The sequence below is a fragment of the Clytia hemisphaerica genome, unplaced genomic scaffold (genome assembly GCF_902728285.1).
Source record: "Clytia hemisphaerica strain Z4C2 unplaced genomic scaffold, Clytia hemisphaerica genome assembly, whole genome shotgun sequence".
Taxonomy (NCBI): Eukaryota; Metazoa; Cnidaria; class Hydrozoa; order Leptothecata; family Clytiidae; genus Clytia; species Clytia hemisphaerica.
Window position 1 is genome coordinate 1,017,013 of NW_027103638.1, and position 23,660 is coordinate 1,040,672.

At 35.6% G+C, this 23,660-nt stretch overlaps 1 protein-coding gene across 1 annotated transcript; it reads left to right on the top strand.

Annotated features, from left to right (window-relative positions):
• Positions 1-3,143: 3,143 nt before the first annotated feature.
• Positions 3,144-23,658, top strand: LOC136802755 (histone-lysine N-methyltransferase EZH2-like). The gene is made up of 22 exons (XM_067059517.1): positions 3,144-3,310; positions 3,695-3,820; positions 4,734-4,850; positions 5,199-5,325; positions 5,504-5,620; positions 6,045-6,165; positions 6,600-6,665; positions 6,948-7,042; positions 7,616-7,650; positions 10,028-10,084; positions 11,028-11,258; positions 11,915-12,064; positions 13,964-14,061; positions 14,523-14,563; positions 15,107-15,232; positions 15,743-15,856; positions 16,464-16,531; positions 16,819-16,914; positions 17,353-17,434; positions 17,709-17,789; positions 18,088-18,172; positions 23,370-23,658. The coding sequence occupies exons 1-22, from the start codon at positions 3,185-3,187 to the stop codon at positions 23,455-23,457; spliced, it is 2,247 nt and encodes a 748-aa protein (XP_066915618.1). The 5' UTR covers positions 3,144-3,184; the 3' UTR covers positions 23,458-23,658.
• Positions 23,659-23,660: the final 2 nt, after the last annotated feature.

Consider the following 23,660-nt stretch of genomic DNA (forward strand, 5'->3'; position numbering starts at 1 on the left):
CTGAATTGTTGTACAATTATTGTCACTTTTTTCTTATTTTCATCTGATGTTAATCATTAGGTAGGTCCATTCAGCATGTTGCTTGTTAAAATGTAAACTGAGCAAGCCATAGCAAAATTAAAGATGGCTGACAAAACATCGATGAAAGTGAAGGAGAGAGTTTCATCGATTTTTTATATTTTTTAAACCTTGACGTTAAGAGGTGGGGGTGGGGGGTTTTCAAATTAGCGTCAATTTGACGTTAGTCGTGGGAAGCATCGATATGTGAGTGACCCCTTAGCTTCAGTAGCAAAATTCTATGATGGTGATATTCTTAATTTTTTGACCATTTTCATCATGGACATTCTTATAAAGTGTATTCTTATTTTTAAAAAAGTGTGTTTTCAATAAATCAATTTTTTCTTCCTTTTATCCTAAATAGGCTAGAATATTAATCCTAGTAGGATAATTTATCCTATTTATCCTAGTTAGGATAATTTATCCTATTTATCCTAGTTAGGATAATTTATCCTATTTAGGCTAAATACTCGCATTTATCCTAATTTGCAATAGTCCTTGACTGTTACAGACAAATCGTGTTTCAACTGGATGGCGCTGAGTCCAGTGAAGACCTAGCCAGAGGATATTGCCATCTTGAATTTTTTCACTTTCTTTTCAATATTTATATTAAAACAAACATTTTTTAATATAAAAATCAACATTTTTACAAAAGGATCATTGGCCATATTTTAGAAAGGTAGGTCAGTGTCCGTTGGTGACCAAAAAGGGCACTTTGGGCACTTTTCAAAGCAACTTATAAAGAATTATTATAATCATTAGAACATAAAAGATGGAATTTCTTAATCCTAAATGAAATATTTTCATGCAATTACAAAATTCCACCAAGACTGAGTACACACATCAAACTTTCAAAACACGCAAATCAAAAGCAATAATTATATGTCATCACACATTCAGTGGGTTTAGATCAATGGTTTGATTCGATCGTCTGGTGGTTCTATTCCCAGGAGAATAATTTACTGTCAGCCAAATAAGGATTATTTTTGTACCTTCGCGGGTGATTTTTCAGCTTGAGTTTATGTCTAATGTTATGGTTTTTTGAAGTGCTTGTTCTAAGAGATGAGCAAATTTGGTTATTTCTAGTTTTCAAAAGAAGCAAATTTGATCTTTCTTCTATAAGATTACACTTTAATATAATGACAATTATACATTTAAGTTTTATATTAATACTTTCTTTTTGCATATGTTTTGCATACTTTCTAAGGCGAAAAGGTCATTCACGATAACATCGAAAAATAACTCTGTCTGAAAGAAATATATATTTGAGTTATAATGACAAAGAACATTAAAACTCAGGAATTCAAGGCCACATGAGATTTCTATCCTAAATTGGTGCAAACCTATAAACCCTAAATTAAGCAGTGACCAAGTAAGGGTCTGTGTTGAAGGTGTGTGGATGGAAAATGGAAAGCACAAAGCAATTGAAAAAAAAAATCCAACCTATCAAACTACCCATTCAGCATTTGAAAAAAACGAAATTAAAATTTTAATTTTGGAAATTCAATATTACATTGAAGGAAGAAATTTTGGTGGCAGGAATTTAATTTGGTGGTTAACTTGAAAAATCTAATTTGGCAGACAAAAGAAACATTTTTGTCCAAAAAGCGCCATTTAAAAAGGAAAAACCTGTTTTAAAGCCTGAAATAGCACACATTAACAATAAACGAGCAACTTAAATTTGTCGGGAATTTAAATTGGCGGATGACAGGAAAAATTAGATTTGGCGGGAATCCACCAAGGTTTTTTTCCTTTATTAATGTATTTTTTTTATTTTGAAAAACTCCTGTAGACCAACAAATTAGCTTGGTCTCGTCTAATATAATCTGTGTTATTATTGAGAAATTTCCTTGTGATCTCTGTATTTAGGATCACCATGAACCATATTCTTTTGCCTCATGGTCCCTAAATGGGTTACAGTGAGCCTTGAAATTAAAAGATCATTTTAAACCATAATAATTATCCAGTCCCACTCAATACAATCAATAACTTGAATACGTAATAAACTAGAAAACTGTGAAATAGTTTATGGTCTGGATATCCGGGCTACATTTGTATATTTGCCCCATCGTGTGGCTGTCAATATCTTCTTCTTTATCGACCGCCGGAGTCGGTTTCTTTCATAGTGGTACGCTAATCTCGTTTTGCCTTGGCTCATTACTTTGTCTACCATTTACTTTCGGTTTTTTTAACTAGATTACCCAGGTGTTTCTCTTTTTTTTCCCTGAATGTCTTTTATTCGAAATTGAATAATTGAGACATGAAAAATGACTATATTGTAATCTGTTTTCAATGAATAATCTAAATTGTACTGGAGATGACATGTAGGCGTTAATATGTGCGCGCGCTCTTTTGCGAGCATAATGCGTGATGGAAGGCGGTCGTTTCAGTGTGGTTTAGATCCACACTGTGACCTAGTTTTATTTTCAAGGAGGGAAAAATTATTTGGGAAAGGTAGAAAATGAAAGTCCCCCCAATTTGCCATCAATTGCAATTACAATTAACTGTAAAATGCTTTGATGTCTATATATTTTCTTTTCTTTTTGAAGGCATTTTTTTAACAAAAATAAAGGTCAAAAGATATCTTGCTCAGTATCAAATGACAGATATAAATAATAATATGACATGTTCAATCTTGAAATGAGTGTCTAAGTAAACTGAAAATATTTCACTTCTACTATGTGGGATTGGACTTTTGTTATTGACTCAGTCTTGAAGAAGAAAGTCACTATTGGTTTTGCTTAAAATGAACCTAATTTTCATTTTTTAATTTTTATCTTTTAAGTTTTAATTTATTAGTCATGTGAACGATACTATATATATAATCTAATAACACTGTTTTTGTGGTGCACCTCATAAAGGTTTTTTATATATTTGGTGCAGCAGTTTTATAGCGTGGTAGTACTAGTTCGAGAGCAGGGATGCATAGAGAAAATTCAGTATTTATAAAATAGGTATTGGGAACTCAAATTGAAGTTTAGTTTTTACCAAAATGATGCAGCAATCTTGGGAAGATAAGTTGATGTACATGAGAAAGCAAAGTCATTTCTCAAGAATTTAAGTGTTACTTCAATTTTTCTAGATATATATTCCCAATTTTTTGAGAAAAAAAACAGCAATATATATAATGGATCCTAAAGAGCAAGAAGAAACTGATAGGGTGAATCTCATTCACAGTTTGAAGAAACGTGTTCGTATTGAATATTCAAGGATCTGTCGACATCGAAGACAGAAAAAAGCAGAACAAGCCAAGGTATGCTGCTCGCTTTTTTGCTTTCATGCGTTCTTCTTTTTTCACTGTTATCTAATTCTAAATCTGTATTTTGTCACTAACATCGTCAACATACTTTTATGTAGATAATCTTGAATATTGTGGAAGATAATCATTACAGACCTTTAGGTACTTGGATATAAAAGCACAACATGTGATATCAGAAAATTTATACTTACTCTGCAATCTCAGAGCAGTCTGGTTGATACCAACCATTATTTTGATTATTGATAATTTTAGATAATAACAAACCTAGAGTAGACAGATGTTTTTTCTGCATCATACATGATACATTGTAAAAGTTGTTTGTTCAATAAATATCTTATGTTTTGGTAGCTTATATATTTAATATTACATACATTTCAGAACAACTACAAGACAAATAGGGGTAAAACAGCTGAATTGTTGCAGAAAAGACAAGATTTACTTGAGGAAAGGCGAGAGCTGTCAACCATTCCTATTGCTGCACTCACTGAAGCTACAACAAGAAAGGTAATTTAACTAAAAGTATGCTATATGCAATTCCTATTTCTTCTAAACATGTTTGAAATTTCTTAACGCTTATTAGTAGAGGGAATTTTGTAAAATCGCTCGACTGTTTTGTTAGAAGCACTTGTTATACATTTTTGGAAAGCTAAGGGGTAGGGGAATCGAAATTACTATGTTTCCAATTTTTTTTCGGACACTTTGGTGTGATTTTCGGACAAATAAGACGGTCTCAGGCAAAAATCATAGGGTTAAAAATTAATGAAAATTTTAGCTCGAGAAAACGGAGACCTGTTGTATATTTTTGGAAAGCTCTCAAAAAATTAGGATTAGAGATATATTGCAAGTATAGGTGATTTCAGTACCTAACTCGAGATATTGAGCTTTAAAAAGTGCAAAAACTGGGTGAAATAGCTGTTTCTGGCTGAAAACACGGTTTTCAAGGGTTAATATCTCGAGTTAGGTACAGAAATCACCTATACTTGCAATATATCTCTAATCTTAATTTTTTGAGAGCTTTCCAAAAATATACAACAGGTCTGTTTTCTCGAGCTAAAATTTTCATTAATTTTTAACCCTATGATTTTTGCCTGAGACCGTCATATTTGTCCGAAAATCACACCAAAGTGTCCGAAAAAAAATTGGAAACATAGTAATTTCGATTCCCCTACCCCTTAGCTTTCCAAAAATGTATAACAAGTGCTTCTAACAAAACAGTCAAGCGATTCCAAAAAATCGAACAAAATTCCCCCTACTATATGCTAAAATTGAAAATTAATTTTCAGAACTTACTGTTCCATATGGTAAATAGTTTCTTTGGCTTTATCATGTAAAGTTGTGAATATTTACTCCTCGTGAATTACCATACTTTATTTTTTACTCTATCTTCAGCTATTCCAAATTCTCTTCTACTTTCTAGGCTGTCATTCATAGTGGGTTCAGTTATCCACCACAGTGTGTGAGCTTGCAGACTCTGTATTCACCACCTGCTCTCCCTACCATGATTGCATGGGCTCCTCTGCAACAAAACTTCATTGTGAGTTATCTTTTACCTTCAAGCACACTCTATAAAACCCTTTGAAATATGACCTGAAGATATTTGGCACGAAGCAGCCAGTAACAGAATAAAATATAAAAGTTGTCCGATTTCTTAGGCTATTTTTTTTTTTTTTTTGCAACAAAATTTTATTGAAAATTATGATTTTAAACATTGCTGAAATTGAAATAGAAATCCAAGCTCAACCTCTGTCAGAGTAATATCTGTACATCAAAAGAATTTTGCTTTGTTTTGTTCATAAAGGAAGACCCTCGAAAAGTTTCTCTGTATATTATAACTTAAGACTTGGCAGTCAAATCAGTAATAAACCAAACAACACTTTCTCAGGTTGAAGATGAAACAGTTCTACACAACATCCCATACATGGGTGAAGAGGTGATTGATAAAGATGGTCAATTCATTGAAGAACTCATCAAAAATTATGATGGAAAAGTACACACTTCTAGTGCTTTTGGTAAGTCGTATTTTTAATTAAATCGTTCTTGCCAAGATACAATTATTTCATATTATTGGCAAGATAGCCCTTAGAATTCATCTGACGTGCTGAAAATGAGGTAAGAAAGAATGAACATGTTTACTTCATCTTGCTGAGACTAGTTCTTTTAAGTTATTACACTTTCCATGACTTTTAGATGGCATAATGGACGATGAGATGTTTTTGGAGTTGCTTCAAAACATGCTTCCATATCAAGATGAAATAATGGATGTGCCAACTACTGATGATAACACCTCCATGGATGAAGATGATGGTTGGTTTCTTGTTGTAACTATGATAAGTTTTTACAAGCCTGGTGAAACAACAATAAAAGTGGGGAGGCTGAAGGCTAAAAATAAGATAAAATTTGCACGTAATTTGAAAAAAAATCTTATTTGCTTAAAAGTGAGTGGGGAGGCTGAAGTCGGGCCTGTTTTACCATAGTGCATTGGTCAAACATTTCATTTAAAAAAACATCATTGGTTTTTGAAGGCAAATTTGATCACCTTTGAAAACCAGCTGCACATTTCAAAATGCAGGAAAGCCATACATCTGGATTAATTGGTATATCTTTAATACCAGTTACCTGATGTATGCTCTGTTGCCATCAGATAACAATTATTCGAATTGCTTTTAACCCATTCTCTGAAAAGAGTAAAGACAGCTTGAGAGAATATTTACTTTCTTCGTTTTTTCAGAAAAGAAACCCATGCCAATATCATCATCAGCTAAGAATAAGGAGCCGGATCCAGTCCTTTTTGAAACAATCGCTCAATATTTTTCGGAACATGGTGTCACAGTTGAGGAAGTTAAACAAAGGTATTATTGTTGCAAGTACACTGGTTAGTTATATTTATTCACAGGTGGTATTTGTCCTCCCAAGGTATACAGCTCAATTTTGAAAATGTAAAATGAGAATAAATCACATTGCTGTGTGTTAGTGGGGATCGCTTGTTGTAAGCAGATGCAAAAACTTGCTCATCTGTTGCTTGGGACAAGCTGGAGTTTTTACAAGCTCTTATTTGATTTGGTTGGTCGTTAAGATGTAATAAAAGAATCTTATTACTTTTTCTAAAGAACGCGTCATCTCTATCACTTCAAATGACCAATTAGTGAAGTATCTTGTAAAAACTCCAGCTCATCCCTGTTCCTTCTTGAGATCCCAAAACATCATCAAGTTATCTAGAGTGTATTTAGAACTCAATAGAGTTAAAAGCTGTAAATGTAATGTTGTGTTTTATTTTTTGTGTTAGATATTTGTCATTGAAGGAAAAATCCAGTGTAGAACCTCCAGAAGAGTGCACACCAAATATTGATGGGTACGATCTTGAATTATTTTTCAAAAAGCAATATGGTATATCCAGATATTATCTTTGTTTTGTAGATTGATTTATAAAATGTAAGACAAGGATTATATAAGCATTTAAAACATCTACACAAACAAACTTTCACTTCAGATTTTTTTTTTTAATATTGAAGTCTGAAAAATCTTTATATCTACTACATTCCGACAATCAACAAGGAACGACCAGAGACTAATATTTCAGCCATCGACCATTTCACTAAATTTTCTCAACAAAAACATAAATTTTATTTTACAGACCTGATGCTATTTCGACCACCAAAGAAAGAACAATGCATTCTTTCCATACTCTGTTTTGTAGACGTTGCTATAAATATGATTGCTTTCTACATGGTATTTTGATATATTTGTTTGTTCTTTTAATGTATTGTTCGGAGAAATGCGGCTTTTGGGCTCTTCCAGAAAATGTTAGTACATGGTGGGTGGATGATATAATGTGCGGGGGTAGTAAACTTGCTCTGTTTGGGGGTTTTTGCTCTGTTTGAGGGTAATTTCAGCTCTGTTTGAGGGTAATTTTGCTCTGTTTGAGGGGTAATTTTGAATGTCCAGCGAGTCAACTGATGCTTGTCCAGGGAGCTAGACCTGCTGTCCGAGGGGTCAAAAGTCTGGGGGTAAATTTCCAAAAAATGTTATATCCTCCACCCCCCATATTCAAAATTTTTCTGAAAAAGCCCATTATTATTTGATATTTTCCGTCATGTTTCAGACTTCTTATGCCTTTAAATACAAAGTCATCTTATTCAATCAGAGAATTTGGAACAATTCATTTTGCTTTAACAGTTTTGCTTGTAAATAAGACAAGAGTGATATCGTTTGCTTACTCATCAATTTTAATTTACAAGCTACAATGCTAAGAGCTATTAGTTTCATTGGAATCTAACTCTTCAAAATACTTATAATTTTTAGGTAATAAAGTTGGCCCGTTCAAAGTCAAGAGAAAGGTGAGTAACTTTCTCCTGTCTAAAATTGAAATTGGAACTTTTTTTAACAGGGGAAAAAAAATCTCTATCGAAATCCAAATGGTAAAAAGAAATTCAATCGTTCAAAGCTAGAAAATAGAGGAGATGGTCTTGTAGTGCAATTTTTGGACCTACCTCCGGGTGCCCCGGTGGAGGTCCTATGAATTAACCTCTGTCTGTTCGTCCGTCCGTCCGTCCGTCCGTTCGTCTGTTACCAGCTTTTCTCGAGATTGGCTCATTAGTTTTTTCTGATTTTTTGCACAAAGATGCAAAATGGCAATGGCCAAAATGTGACGGAGCCCGATTTTCGAAAAAAAATCATTTCCGGCCGAAAATGCCGGAAATATGCCGGAAAAACCGGCTTTTTGGCATTTTCTCAAGATTTCATCATTAGTTTTTTCTGATTTTGTGCACAAAGATGCGTATTAGCAATGCCCAAAACTTGGCCGAGTCCGATTTTTGAGAAAAAATCTTTTTCGGTCGAAAATGCCGGAAATATGCCGGAAATCGCTGTTTTTGCAGATTTTCATCGGACTTTTTCCTTAAATTTCGTTGTTTTTTCACACAAAAACATTATTAATAGCAATTTCCACGATCAAGCATGATTCAATTGTCAACAAAACTGATTTTTGAAGCCGGAACTTTCTAAAAATCGCCGGAACAGCCGGTTTTCGCCGGAAAAACGGTATTTCTTGAATTTCTTGAGCTGTACTTTATATTTTTTCATGAAATTTTGCACACTGATGCAAAATGTCAATACCTAAATTGTGACGAAGCCCGATTTTCGAAAAAAATTCATTTCCGGCCGAAAATGCCGGAAATATGCCGGAAAAACTGGTTTTTTGGCATTTTCTCGAGATTTTATCATTAGTTTTTTCTGATTTTTTGCTCAAAGATGCGTATTAATTATGTCCAAAACATGGCCCTGTCCGATTTTTGAGAAAAAAAATTTTCCGGCGGAAAATGCCTGAAATATGCCGGAAATCGCCGTTTTTCTAGATTTTCATTGGACTTTTTCCTTATATTTGGTTGTTTTTTCATTCAAAAACATCATTAATAGCAATGCCCACCATCAAGCATGTTTCAATTCTCAATAAAATTGATTTTTGAAGCCGGAACTATTTTAAAAGTCGCCGGAATAACCTATTTTCGCCGGAAAGACAGTATTTCTTGAATTTCTCGAGCTGAACTTTATATTTTTTTATGAAATTTTGCACACTGACGCAATATGACAACACCTAAAATGTGACGGAGCCCGATTTTCGAAAAACATTTTTTTCCGGACGAAAATGCCAGAAATATGCCGGAAAAACCGGTTTTTTGACATTTTCTCGAATTTTTATTTTTAGTTTTTTCTGATTTTTTGCAGAAAGATGCGTATTCGCAATGCTCAAAACATAGCCGAGTTCGATTTTTGAGAAAAAATTTTTTCCGCTTTAAAATTCCGGAAATCGCCGTTTTTGCAGATTTTCATTGGATTTTTTCCTTATATTTCTATGTTTTTCACACAAAAACATTATTGATAACAATGCTCACCATCAAGCATGATTCAATTGTCAATTAAACTGAATTTTTCGACCAGAACTTTCTATTTAGTTTTTCCCTACAACCCTTCCCTCTCCCACTACCATCAATCAATGATGAATTTCTTGCGTTATGCATTTTCGCTAAACGCTATGTTTTCTGACTGATTTTTTTTCATTTTTCTCCTTGCATTACTATCTAACTTACTTTCATCATCAGGTAGGTCCATTCAGCATCTAGCTTGTTTTAATTGAATTTCAAATGGAGATGAAATGAAAGTCGATTTACCGATGGGACTGAAATTGTAGGCTATTTTTCCAACTGTGGGCGAAATTTTGGCCGAATTTTCCAGTGGGGTGGGTTAGGGTCCCATTGGGTGTTTTTGTAATACATATTGAGGAATAATTCTTGATTTTGAATCTGCAGCCAAGTTACACGCTTTTTTTATAAGAATACACTATATAAGAATGTCCATGATGAAAATGGCCAAAAAACTAAGAATATGATTTTGCTAAGAATATCACCATCATGGAATTTGGCTACTGAAGCTAAGAATGCCATTTTAAGAGCATTTTCAATTATAAATGATCAATTATCCCCAAGTAAGGCTCAATCCTTTTGCAAAAGTGCCATTTTATGCTTAAGACATATGCACTAAATGTTAAATCTAGTATGAATTAGGATCCTAACCTAAGAATGTACTGTAAGAATATTTTAGGATGATTTTCCCAAAAAAGTTAGGAATATCTATGATGAAACAGATTTACACCATTCTTATAAAAAAAGAGCGTGTAATTAGTTTCTCTTTACTGATGGATTCTTCTTTTCTATCTAGAATTTATACGATGTGAACGATACAAAGCCATGCAGTGAACAGTGTTACATGCATTTAGTAGGATGAATTTTCTTTTATATCAATTTTTGATATTTTACTTGGCTCTCTTGAACACTCTGCAACGTCGATCACAAAAAAAACCAAGTTTTTCTGAAGTAAGTTGTCCGGGGTGTAAATTTGCTCTGTCCGGGGGTAATTTGGTGTGTCCGGGGGGTAAAACCTTCATTTGGATCTCAAAGTTTAAAAAATCTGTCTGATTTTTCAGAATTTTTTTAAAATTAATTCTATCGAATCATAGGCTTTACTTTTCTTCCTATTAACTTTGCTGTGGGAGATTTTTCCTTAAAAATTCATACTTTTTTGGCTACCATTAAAACATATTTTCTTCAGGACGGTGTAGCATTGCATTGAGATCAGTTACAAGAGCTTAAGTACATCTTTTTTTATAAGAACCATTAGAAATTAGCACACCATATGAATCATTTTCAGCCATAAGAACAACGAGACAAAAAAGTAACAAAAATAAGGACAACCCTACGCCTGGAATATCTGAATTTTGAGTTAATTAAGGGACTGATTACCTTATAGATAGATATAGCCACTATGTCGCGAAAAAGCTTCCCGTGTGCAGCAGCTTGTGCAAAGGGATTTTATAATTGAATATTGCCAAGTAATCTAGCACTTTTAGGCAGTCTTTCGATTGTTTTCACGGGGTGCACGTCCAGCCGGCTTGGCTATCTATAAACTGAACGGAACATTGGAAGGAGTGGGGATTCGAACCGCGAACCTGGTTTAAAACGCCGACGCCTTTGACCACTTGGCCATCGCTCCTTTTTTCTGAAAACAGGAACAGAATAAGAGCCATTTCAGGCTCAAAATATTAACAATATTACCTGAATAAAAGTTTTACAACTTTCATGAAAGAAAGAGTGTATCTGGTATAATGATATCATAATTTTTAGGAGAAATTGTTCACAAATTGTTCCGTCTTCTTTTTCAGGAAAAACATCCTTCAAGCATCCCTCCTGCTCCGCCAACTCTGACAATCAAAGAGGAAGAGCAACCACCAACACCAGTCGAAACACCAACAGAAGAGAACTCACAAACACCTCAACAATCAAACTCTACGACGAATGGCACTTCTTCATCAACTTCGAGCAGTAATAAGAGGAAAAACAAGAAGAATAAATCACTGTCGGTGAAAGAAGAAAAAGCACCTGCTTCACCAGCTGTAAGTCAACATTGTGGAACTAAGAAGATTCACCTTAGAAACTAGAGAACTCCAATATAGAAACTAGAGAACTCCAATATAGAAACTAGAATCAACAATAAACTAAGAATTGCATGCTTTCTTGTCTTCAGTACCGAGTTTATGTATCTGTGTTTTCTCTGTGACGGTGACGGTAAGGACCTAATTTGACTAGATCCTGACCAGCTGAGGAGGGCGGTTAATCAGCACTTTTACTGTTATTTATTTCATAATTCCTTTTTAGCCTTTTCAACCCGAAAATAAGGATACCAAATACATTCCTCGTCGAAATAAATCCTTGCCAAAATTATTTCTCTTCGGGATTGCAAAGTTGATTTAAAATTTCTAAAAATGAGTCACCACACTGTATTTTCCGTTCTTGAATTTCCATTACCGAGTTTATGTATATGTCTTTTTCTGTGACGGAGACGGTAAGGTTCTAATTTGACTAGATTCTAACCAGCTGAGGACGGCGGTAAATCAGTACTTTTACCGTCCTCGATTTTGCGGGTCAGAACTGCGGTCTATTCCAAATCGCTTCAGTCACTCTACCGTCCTCAAAAGTGCAAATACATAAACTCGCTATTGTTCTGAGGTAAGAGTTGTCCCTTTACGTAATGACTCTCCCTTTCATTTAGCCACCTGTTGTCACTTACATCGCTGACAACGTGCAAGAAGCTGATTGGTTACCTGGTGACCTATCATTATTCCGCGTGTTGCGCAGTTCGTTCGGATCAAACTACTGCACCATCACTAAATTGCTTGAGAATCGATACACATGTCAAGAGGTAATAATTACGTAATGCTTTATATGGAAACACCCCGGATTTTTCCAGCAGTGTTTCCATAGAAAACATCACGTCATGCATAAATATCATAAATACGAGAATAATCCAAAGTAGACCTAGAGAAAATTCCGTAATTTTCACTCGTCCTCCGGACTCGCTTTTTGGACCTACCCCGGTGGAGGTCCTATAAATTAATCTGTGTTCGTCCGTCCGTTCGTTCGTCTGTTGCCAACTTTTCTCAGGATTGAATCATAGGAATCTTTTGATCTTTGGTACAAAGATGCATAACTATAAATCCTCGAATGTGACGGAGCCCGATTTTCAAAAAAAAAAATTTTGGGCAAAATTTGGGCCAAGAAACGGCTAAAAAAAGGGTTTTTTAGACTTTGAAAAATTGGATCATTATTTTTTTCTAATTTTTTGCATGAAAGTAGGGTACCATCATAGGTAAAAGATGGCTCAAGCAGATTTTTGCAAAAAAATTTTGTTGGCTCAATAAACGCATGTTTATCTATAATAATCACTATTAATGAGCATACATCAATGTTCTTAGTCAAATTACTCAGTTTTTTTATGAGATAGATGTTTTTTTTGCTCATGAGGGCTTACTTTTAAAGAATATGTGTGTTTAGACATGAAATTTTGCTTTTGTTTTTATAGAAAAACTGGCCAAATTCAATATTTTTTTACAAGCACATTATCAATTACTTAGGAATTAGCTTTTCTCGAGATTGGCTCTTTTATTCTTTATGATTTTTTTTCACAAAGATGCATAAACCCTCAAATGTGACGGAGCTCGATTTTTGGAAAACAATTTTTGGGGTAAATTTCAGCTAAAAAACGGCTAAAAAAAGTTTTTTGGACTTGAAATATTGGAATCATTGTTTTTTTCTGACTTTTTGCATGAAAGTAGGTAAAAGATGGCTCAAGCAGATTTTTGTAAAAAAAGATTTTTCAGCTCAAAAAAGGCATCTTTATCTATAAGAATCACTATTAATTAATAACCATACATCAATGTTCTTAAAATTACTGAATTTTTTTAGTAGATTGCTCACAATGTCTTGATATGAAAGAATATTTCAAGAGCATAAAATTTTTGTTTCTAAATGTTTTTTTATAAGAAACAAACGACTACACGCTCTTTTTTTATAAGAATACACTATATAAGAATGTCCATGATGAAAATGACCAAAAAACTAAGAATATGCTAAGAATATCACCATCATGGAATTTTGCTACTAAAGCTAAGAATGTCATTTTAAGAGCATTTTCAATTATTCAACTCCTTTTATGCTTGAGAGGTATGTACTAAATGTTAAATCTAGTATGAATTAGGATCCTAACCTAAGAATGTGAAGTAAGAATTTTTTAGTATGATTTTTTCAAAAAAGTTAAGAATACCTATGATGAAATGGATTTACACCATTCTTTAAAGAAAAAGCGTGTAATTTTAATAGATCGTCATTATTTGTGTTCTGAATGATTGTTTAATGGTCACGCTCACGTAGATATCAATTATATATGTGTTAAATGCATAACCAGGTAGGTCCATAAAAGTATCTATCTGCTTATTCCTCAACTTAGATTGAAATTAATGTATAATTGGACGGGGGATCGATGCAAAATATTAGATGCTAGAAATTCAAACATGTTTCTTCCCGGACTCACTGTTTTTTTACCTTACAATGAAGTTAAAAAGTCTACCAAAAGCCATATTTTATTTCTCAACTTTTATTTGAATAAATATACAACAGGACGTAGGATCGAGCCAAAATACAAGTTGCTAGAAATTTAAACATGGGTTAGCCTGGACTGCTTTTAAGCTTTTTTAACCTTAGAATGAAGTTGAAAAGTCCACCAAAAATGGTAAAATATTTCTATGGTCTTCTCATCGTATAGGTATACAAACACAGTCAAGAGGAACCAGACGGTGAAGTGGACAACTTGGACAGCGAAAGTACTCCACCCAAGAAGAAAAAAAAGAAGCAAACTGTCAGGTTAGTGTGTTTTGTTTTACAATCGAATCCCAGTTAGCGTAAGCTAGTAATTATTGACAAAATTCTTACAGTAGTTTAAAAGTTGTAAATTCACATTTAAGTTCATTTAAGCTAGAATCTGAGAATGTCAATCCGTCTTTCTTTCTGTCTGTCTGTCTTTCTGTCTGTCTGTTCCCTAAACGCTTTTTTAATTTTTCTTTTGGGTGAGCACTGAAGCGAGGGGAGACCTAGTCTACATAATAAACAACTCCAATGCTTTTAGGCATTACTCTTGAAGAGTAGAAGTTTTAAGCTCGAAACTATAAGGAAGATATGACATAGCCTAAGGAAGACCCAAATCCTAGTCTACTTATTGATTTTAGAATTTGGTCAAGGACCGGCGCATAAGATACTGAAGTTGAACTATTCTGGTTAACACGTTCGGTAGTAATTTTAAATATTCTGATTATTTTTTTTTTCAGATCTTGGGCAAATCATTGCAAAAAGGTTCAAATGAAAAAAGGTACTCCTAGAGTTAATCTTTCGGCAAAAAGGATATTTTAAGGTGCACAGCTCAGCATGAATTTCCTTATATCTAAAACACAAAGAACATTTTAAGGAACATAATAAATCAAAATCAGTCTTTGTAGAATGAAACTACCTTCCCCCTTTTAAAGTTATGTCACTATTCAAGTATTCAACGCGGGGAAAATGAGTGCGACAATCTTTTAACGCGAAAGGTCCGGTTTTCAATAATAACCTTAGCCTGTTAGACGAAAACAGCTTTTTTATCGCGATTTAACAAATAAAACAAAGAAAAAATTTGGTTTTTGGGAAAGTACTGGCTATAATAACCTTGGCTCGAATTTTGTTAAGCGGGGGTTGTAATCAATGCGAGGGTAACCAATTAGCGTTAATAAATTTAGTAGTTATATACAAGTGTAATAAGGTAGTTTCTGCACTGCACAATTAACTTTACAGTCATTACAAGGATTTTTAAGAAAAAATGGAGAATGCTGATCACCTCCAATATGAATGTAACGAATAACCTTTCTTTTTATAACAGAGAATGCGTCCTCATACTTGTACAACTTCACACCTTGCGATCACCCTGGGCAACCGTGTAACGAATCGTGCATCTGTATTGCAACTCATAATTTTTGTGAAAAGTATTGCCAGTGCAGTATGACCTGTAAGTAACCTACTATCTCTTTCATCAAGATGGGATAATTCTTGAAATTAAATATTTAACTGATTAGAATAAACTCTCGCTCTAGTTTAGAAAGCTGACTTTCTGCCCTGTCTATTCTAATTGTGAGTTAAAGTCTTTTTAATGCATCCCAAACAATACTTTTGCTTGCCAATTTTTGACGATTTTTTTATAAAAATTAGAATAGTAAGGAAATAAAGCTGGCTGTCTAAACTTTAGAGTTAAGGCGAGGTCAATTTAATTTGTTTTTACGGGCCAAACTACCCAATAGAGAGGGTCGGTTGGTCGGCGAAAAATGAAAATTAATTAAAGTAGAATTTTTATTTCGATTTTTGGAATTTCGGGGTCGGTCGGGCCCGTAAAGCAACTAATCGAATTGGTCTCGCCTAAGTATGAAAATCGAAATATGAGAATCGAAATGAGAATTTGTTGCTCTTTTTAAAACGTTAGTTTGTTGTTCGAGCCTATAATTATATTAATTATCCATCTCAGGCCAGAACAGATTTCCAGGATGTCGTTGTAAAGCCCAATGTTTGACAAAAGCTTGTCCATGTCACCTTGCTGTTAGAGAGTGTGACCCTGACATCTGTAAATCGTGTGGTGCTGGTAAGTTTAATCTATAATTCTATGGTCACACTAGATCAAGCAGATAGATTAATGCCAATATATACGTAACATATGAAGCTGTTTATTTACATAACCGAGTTTATGTTTGCTGATCTGGCAAAAGCAAGGGACAGCTTGCTTGAGATTTGGTTGAAGCTGGTACTGAACTGGATTTTGCCGAATCGGTATATTCAACATTCGTCGAAGCGTTCAAAATTGATGGTCTATATTTTGTGATTTTAAAAAGAAGACATTCTATGGTCAAATAGGACAATCCACCGACGTAACGTGTGCTATTTTGTTTTAATGATTCGTTTTATACGGTTCCAGCGTTAAACCTTGACACGGTCGAAATGAATCATGGGTTCTCAGGACTGATTGGGTATCCATTGTAGCTTCCCGTTGGTTAGACGCAAAAACATCCAAAATTTCAGACCATCAGAAAGTCGTTATCAGAGCGCGGTGGTCCTGATTACCCATGGTTCCTATTTACTGTGAAATGGCCTATGTTATTTAATATCAATTAATGTAACGGCTCAGTTGTAATTTCTTTTCAATTTTGTTCTTATTGTTTTTGTGAATTACTACCACATTTTTGCATATTTAGATAACTTCAGTGTGGAGCTTCAGAATTCAACGTGTAAAAATATTGGTATGCAGCGAGGCTGGAGACAGGTGGGTTGTTAGTAAGCAAAAGAATTGTCATCGACATTAATACATTCTACAGCGTTTTTTTATTGAATTTTATCTTTAAAGATCACTTCAAACGAAAAATCTGTTGCACTTAGAGCTAGCCATCAAGCGAGTACAAATTTTTCTAAAGTGCTTTTTTATTAGCCTGTGGAAACCACTTACAAGGAAATTAGTCTTGTTGCGTGGACATGGTTTCCGTAAAAAAAAGAGTGCACACTTAAAGAGAATGGACTTTCGAAATTTGTAATTACAATACTACTTTCTTTTAGCATATGCTATTGGCACCATCTGACGTCGCTGGTTGGGGTATCTTTTCAAAAATTGCCATTCCCAAAAATACGTTCGTCAGTGAATATTGCGGTGAGGTAAAAAGAAGACTATTTTATATTTTTACGAAAATAACTATTTTGTTACATGTCATTTAGAGCAATTTCATAGAGAGGAGAGAGATACTTGCATATGATGATACCATAAACTTCACTATAATTTGCGATTAATATTGCAGAGTTCTCGATGAGATAGAGTTATATGCATGTTATATACAAATTAAATGATATCTTTAATCGCAATGAAAAAATGTACACTACTCTGAGTTGCATGCCACTGCTCTTTTCAGAGGCACAAATGAAATGGTATGAAATCATAGGAATTCGATGCTAGTTTAAGGCTGATAATCAGAGGGTATTGCTGGGTAAACCATAGTGCATATAAGAAAGAGTATTTCTCTGTACTATAGGTAAACCTTTGCTTAAGAGGCAGAACCTTTTATAAACTTCATAACAACGATTTTTTGCTTTTTTCAGTTAATTTCACAAGACGAAGCTGAACGACGTGGAAAAGTGTACGATAAAACAATGTGTAGTTTCTTATTCAACTTAAATCATGGTATGTCGTCTCATAATTTGAATATTTAATAATTCAATAATTATTTTGTCGCAAACATACCCATACGACTCTCTTTGCCGGGCAACCTTCTAATAGTATGTAATTGATCGATTATTTTAACTTGATAGTTATATTACGAAGAGCTGGATATATATTGATCTTTTTTCCCCTAACTTTTTTTTCAGAATATCTAGAATATACGTCGAGCTTGTGCGTACTTTCTGCAGTGCATTTATTTCATTTTTGATTCCTCTCTCCTCCTTTCCAAATTTAGAATACGTCGTTGACGCAACTCGCAAGGGAAACAAAATTCGTTTTGCGAATCATTCCATTAATCCGAATTGTTATGCTAAAGGTAACTTACTTTGTGTCAGTATGATCATTTGGATATCTTTTAGTGTCAATTCAGGGGAGTGGACAATCTTTTTAAGTCAATGGGAATTATTAAAAATGTGTGGGTACCCCATGAAAAATGGCGAAAGAGCCCCATATGCTTGACCACCCCCCCCCCCTATGGGATATAAATTGGAAAGGCCTAATCAGCACAGTCTTTGATGATCATTCTTCTGAATTACCTCTAAGCTCGACGACGCAATATAATAACAATTACATCAACATTAAGTTTGATTTCACAACATTTCTTGTTTCCATAGTGATGATGGTGAACGGGGATCATCGCATCGGAATTTTCGCCAAACAAAACATTGCTGCTGGTGAAGAACTCTTCTTTGATTACAGGTGTGTGAACGTTTGAAAGAGCGTAAAAGGGCTCACAAAGTTTTCCAAGTTTTAAACGTACGTTGAAAGAAATCGTCAAATTCATGACAAAAGTTTTCCCCATTACAAACGTATGCGAAGGAAAAGTTCATAGTTCACGACAAAAGTTTTCCCCATTTTAAATACATGCGAAGGAAAAGTTCATAGTTTGCGACAAAAGTTTTCCCCATTTTAAACGCATGCGAAGGAAAAGTCGTTGTTACTAAAAGAGGTAACGAGTGGTAACGAGTGGTAACGATGTGGTAACGAGTGGTAACGATGTGGTAACGAGGTAACAAGTGGTAACCAGTTGAAAACGGTGGCCCTAAGTCTCCAAATTTGAATTTCTCGATTCTGGTGTTTTTGCAACAGATGCTGATGGCTCTTGAGGTTCTGCAGCAGGACCTGGTAGATCAGGCGAATGTGCAGTAGGAATTGGAGATTTAGGCGAATGTTATGGTGGAGTTGATGGATCTGGTGAATGTGATGGTAAAGCTGGTTGTTTGAGTTGATGGATCTGGTGAATGTGATGGTAAAGCTGGTTGTTTGGGTGAATGAAATCTTGGAATTGATGGTTCTGGTGAATGTGAATCAAAGATTGATGGTTCTGGAGGTTCTGCATCAGGGGTTGGTGGTTTTGGTGAATGTTATGGTGGATTTGATGATTCTCGTGAATATAATGCTGGTGTTAATGGATCTGATGAATCCAATGGTGGAGTTGGTGATTTTGCTGAATGTGCATCAGGAGTTGATGCTTCTGGTTAATGTACAGCAGGAGTTGGTGGTTCTGGTGAATGTACATCAGGAGTCAGTGGCGTTGTGGGAAAATCTTTCTGGAGGGGCAAAAGCCATTTTTTTTTTAATGGCGCACCCCCCAATTTCCCAAAGTGGTGCCCCCACCCAACAGTTTTTAAACTTTTACTAATTCATTTGCCTAGGCATAATGAGGATGGAAATATTTAGTGGAGAATAGTAGATATATCTTTGATGAATGGGAAAAGAAAAAAAAGGCCCCACCATATGGTTGGGGCCGACTAGAAAATTTGGAAAATTAACTGTATGTTACCCTAAATTACTAAATAAAAATGGACAAATTTGACACTTGCTAGCCTAGAGTGAAAAGAAACTTAAAGAAACAATGTGTAATGCGAGCGAAGCGAGCGAAAAATTGGTGTTTTATGATTTCAATATTGTTGTCAGCAAATTGGTCTTTCATTTAATAATGCTATATTGTACACAAAAACACTTGTAGTCCGGTGGCGATCCAGGATCACCCTTACAATTAGTAAATATGGGTTTTTATTTTATTTTCTTATTATATGGTCCCTTGGGACCCCAAAACCGGTTTTTGCCAAGCTGGCAAAGCAGAAAAGGGCAAAAAACGTTGAAAAACGCTGAGTCAGTAAAATTTCAAACTCAAATATCTCATGATCTAGCCTAGGAAACCCTATAAATGACCCCTCTAATCGATAGAACTCTTCGAGACGCATCTGTTGAAACTGGTATCTTTCGCTGAAAATTTTCTCAAAAATGCTGACGTCAGCACAAAATATTGCATTTTTGAAGACGTATCGGCCAATTCCGGGGGACTAAGTCCACTAAATGAGACAAATGACCCCATATTGGAGATCTACTCTTCAAGCTCTATCTGATGGCACAATAAGTTTTAGCCAAATGAGAACTTCAAAAATCGACTTTCTAAGGACCCCCAGGCTAAAATGACCCTGGTTTTGGGGTCCCAAGGGACCATATAATGAGAAAATAAAATAAAAACCCATATTTACTACTTGTAAGGGTTGATGCAAAAAAGCCCTTTTCGCCGCCGGACTATTGTAAATTAGCTAGATTGCAAAAAAGTTCCCAATTAAACTGTATTGCGAGCGAAGCGAAAAAAATTGCAAGTATTTTAAAACTATCCCAGTAAAATTGATCCTGGGGCGCAATTTAAGGCGCATAAAGTAGGGTTTTTAAGATTGGGGCGTTTAAAAAAATCTCCTTTGGCGCCCCTTGCTCTTCGGCGCCCCTTCAAAAAAGCTCCGCAAAGGGGGCCATTGCCCCCCCTGCCACAACGCCACTGGGAGTTAGTGGTTCTGGTGAATGTACAGCAGAAGTTGGTGGTTCTGGTGAATGTGCAGCAGGAGTTGATGCTTCTGGTGAATGTGCAGCAGGAGTTGGTGGTTCTGGTGAATGTGCACCAGGAGTTGTTGATTCTGGTGAATGTGCAGCAGGAGTTAGTGGTTCTGGTGAACATGCATCAGGAGTTGGTGGTTCTGGTGAATGTGCAGCAGGAGTTTTTGATTCTGGTGAATGTGCAGCAGGAGTTGTTGATTCTGGAGAATATGCAGCGGGAGTTGGTAATTCTGGTGAATGCAATGGTGGAGTTGGTAATTCTGGTGAATGCAATGGTGGAGTTGGTGGTTCTAGTGAATGTACAGCAGGAGTTGGTCGTTCTGGTGAATGTGCAGCAGGAGTTGGTGGTTCTGGTGAATGCAATGGTGGAGTTGGTGCTTCTGGTGAATGTACAGCAGGAAGTAGTGATTCTGGTGAATATGCAGCAGGTGTTTCAGGTGAATGTGCAGCAGGAGTTGATGGTTCTGGTGAATGTGATGGTAAAGTTGGTTGTTTTGATGAATGCAATGGTGGAGTTGATAGTTTTGGTGAATGTGCATCAGGAGTTGATGCTTGTGGTGAATGTACAGCAGTAGTTGGTTATTCTGGTGAATGTGATGGTAAAGTTGGTTGTTTTGGTGAATACAATGGTGGAGTTGATGGTTTTGGTGAATGAGCAACAGGAGTTGATGCTTGTGGTGAATGCGATGGTAGAGTTGGTTGTTTTGGTGAATGCAATGGTGGAGTTGATGGTTTTGGTGAATTTGCATCAGGCTTTGATGCTTCTGGGGGATTTGGTTTTGGTGCATTCAATGGTGGAGTTGATGGTTTTGGTGGTTCTGGTGAATGCAATGCTGCAGTAGTTGGTAGTTCTGGTGAATGTGTAGCAGTAGTTAATGCTTCTGGTGAATGTTCAGCAGGAGTGAGTTGTTGGCATTGATGGTTCTGGTGAATTTGATCATCACAACCATCAATGCCACCATCAAATTCACCAGAACCATCAACTTAACCATCACATTCACCAGAACCATCAAATCCTGCAGCACATTAACCAGAACCATCAATGCCACCATCAAATTCACCAGGTCCATCAACTCCACTATCATATTCACCAGAACCACCAACTCCTGCTGCACATTCACCAGAACCATCAACACCAGCATTATATTCACCAGAATCATCAACTCCACCATAACATTCACCATAACCACCAACTCCTGATGCACATTCACCAGAATCACCAACTCCTGATGCAGAACCTCCAGAACCATCAATCTTTGATTCATATTCACCAGAACCATCAATTCCACCATTTCATTCACCCAAACAACCAGTTTTACCATCACATTCACCAGATCCATCAACTTCACCATTACATTCCCCTAAATCTCCAATTCCTAATGCACATTCCCCAGATCTGACAGGTCCTGCTGCAGAACCTCAAGAGCCATCGAGAAATTCAAATTTGGAGACTTAGGGCCACCGTTTTCAACTGGTTACCACTCGTTACCTCGTTACCACATCGTTACCACCTCGTTACCACCTCGTTACCACATCGTTACCACTCGTTACCACTCGTTACCTCTTTTAGTAACAACGAGGAAAAGTTCATAGTTCACGAAAAAAGTTTTCCCCATTTTAAACGCATGCGCAGTAAAAAAGTTAATAATTCACGACAAAAGTTTTCCACGTTTTAATTGCACGTTGAAGAAAATCTCCAAATTCATTGCAAAAGTATTCCACATTTTGAACGCATACAAAGGAAAGTCCATAATTCACGAAAAAAATATATCCCACATTTTTCAATGGGATTAGCTAACTTTTTCAGAAGTTAACGTTCTTTGTTGGTCATGTCCCATGAGCGTGATGTACGCTCGTTTAGGGTGCTTCAAAATTTGGAAATGGCCGCTATAGAATTTCCCTCACAAAGAGGTTTCACTTCCCAGATGAGTGCCATTATTGTTGTAAGAAGATGCACCAAGAAAAATTCAATCATCAATCACTCAATTTTGCTCCAGGTTCAAATTTTATACAATTAATTACTCACTTGGATAACTTGGAAACAAACCACCAAAACGATTCTTCTTTGATGCTGACAGTCAGTGTTTCTTTTTCAGGTTTATTCACAAATATTCAGTCACTTGCCTTGTCACCACAATTTAAGTATAATATACACTTATACAGGCAAATTGCAGTAGTTTGTTCTAAAAGTTGACAAATATTTATTGTGTCCATCCTGCTGTTTTTTTTCAACCAACCAACAGGGAAACAAAACAGACTTCATAATTAACCATTTCTTGTCAAAAACCAAAGAAAAATTGAGAAGGCAAGCAACAGTTGTTGTACGAAGGTGGTACCTCCCTCCTAGTTGGTAGGATATAGTTTGGCAACAACAGCAGTTTAATCATCATGTAGAACGTGTAGATTACTCTCTTGTTGTTGAACCAGCAGAAGAAAATTGAGGATCCAAATCAATGTCATTCCAATCCAATCCACCACAGCAAGTTGATGTGCTGGCAAGGCAAGACGCAAGAAGAGAAAGTTTTTTGTTGGTAGGCAATAGCAACCGGTCCAAATAAATAAACGCGCGGGAAAACGGGGAAAACAAACCAATCATAGGAGTTCTTTTGCTGCAATATGAGGATTTAGTGCGAAAACGGAGCGATCTGAGGAAACACGAGAGTCATGTAGCAATGCACGAAACAAAAAAGTTTAGCCATATAGGGCATTTTAGTATATCGCGCGCACATTTTACCAAACGAGATACGCGCTGCGCGCGCAATAAACATATTATTTTGTCCAGAGTATGAGGTAATCTTTGCCGGTCCCAGCCAATCAGAGTTTTAGTCAACCTTGTCTCGTGACTTTTTTTACATGAATTTGATGGGGAATTTGTGTATTGAGATCAAAACTGGAGTACCTTAGAATTTAGACCAAAAGTAGACAGACCTTTCTCTTTCTTATAGGGCAAAGTAACACAGATTTCAAGAAAAGTTTTTTTAGCCTAGCTTAAGAAATTCAAGTCGTCTGTAAGAATTTCTCATTCATTCTTTCTTTTTCTTTTCACCAGATACGGTCCAACAGATTCTTTACGTTACGTTGGTATCGAGAAAGACAATGATCAAACATCTGGAGTGGCCAAGAAATTGGCTACATGAATATTAACAACATGTCTTTCTTATGACTCTGGGTAATCATCTTGGTGTGTGTAGACCGTTAGAAACGGTTGAAATAGTACATATACATGCATGGCGAAAAAATCAAACGACATATTTGTGAATTCAATATGGAGATAAATTCTAAACCCAATTGGAAGGAAATTGACCTTTATTGTCTCAGAATATTTCTCGAAGATCAAACT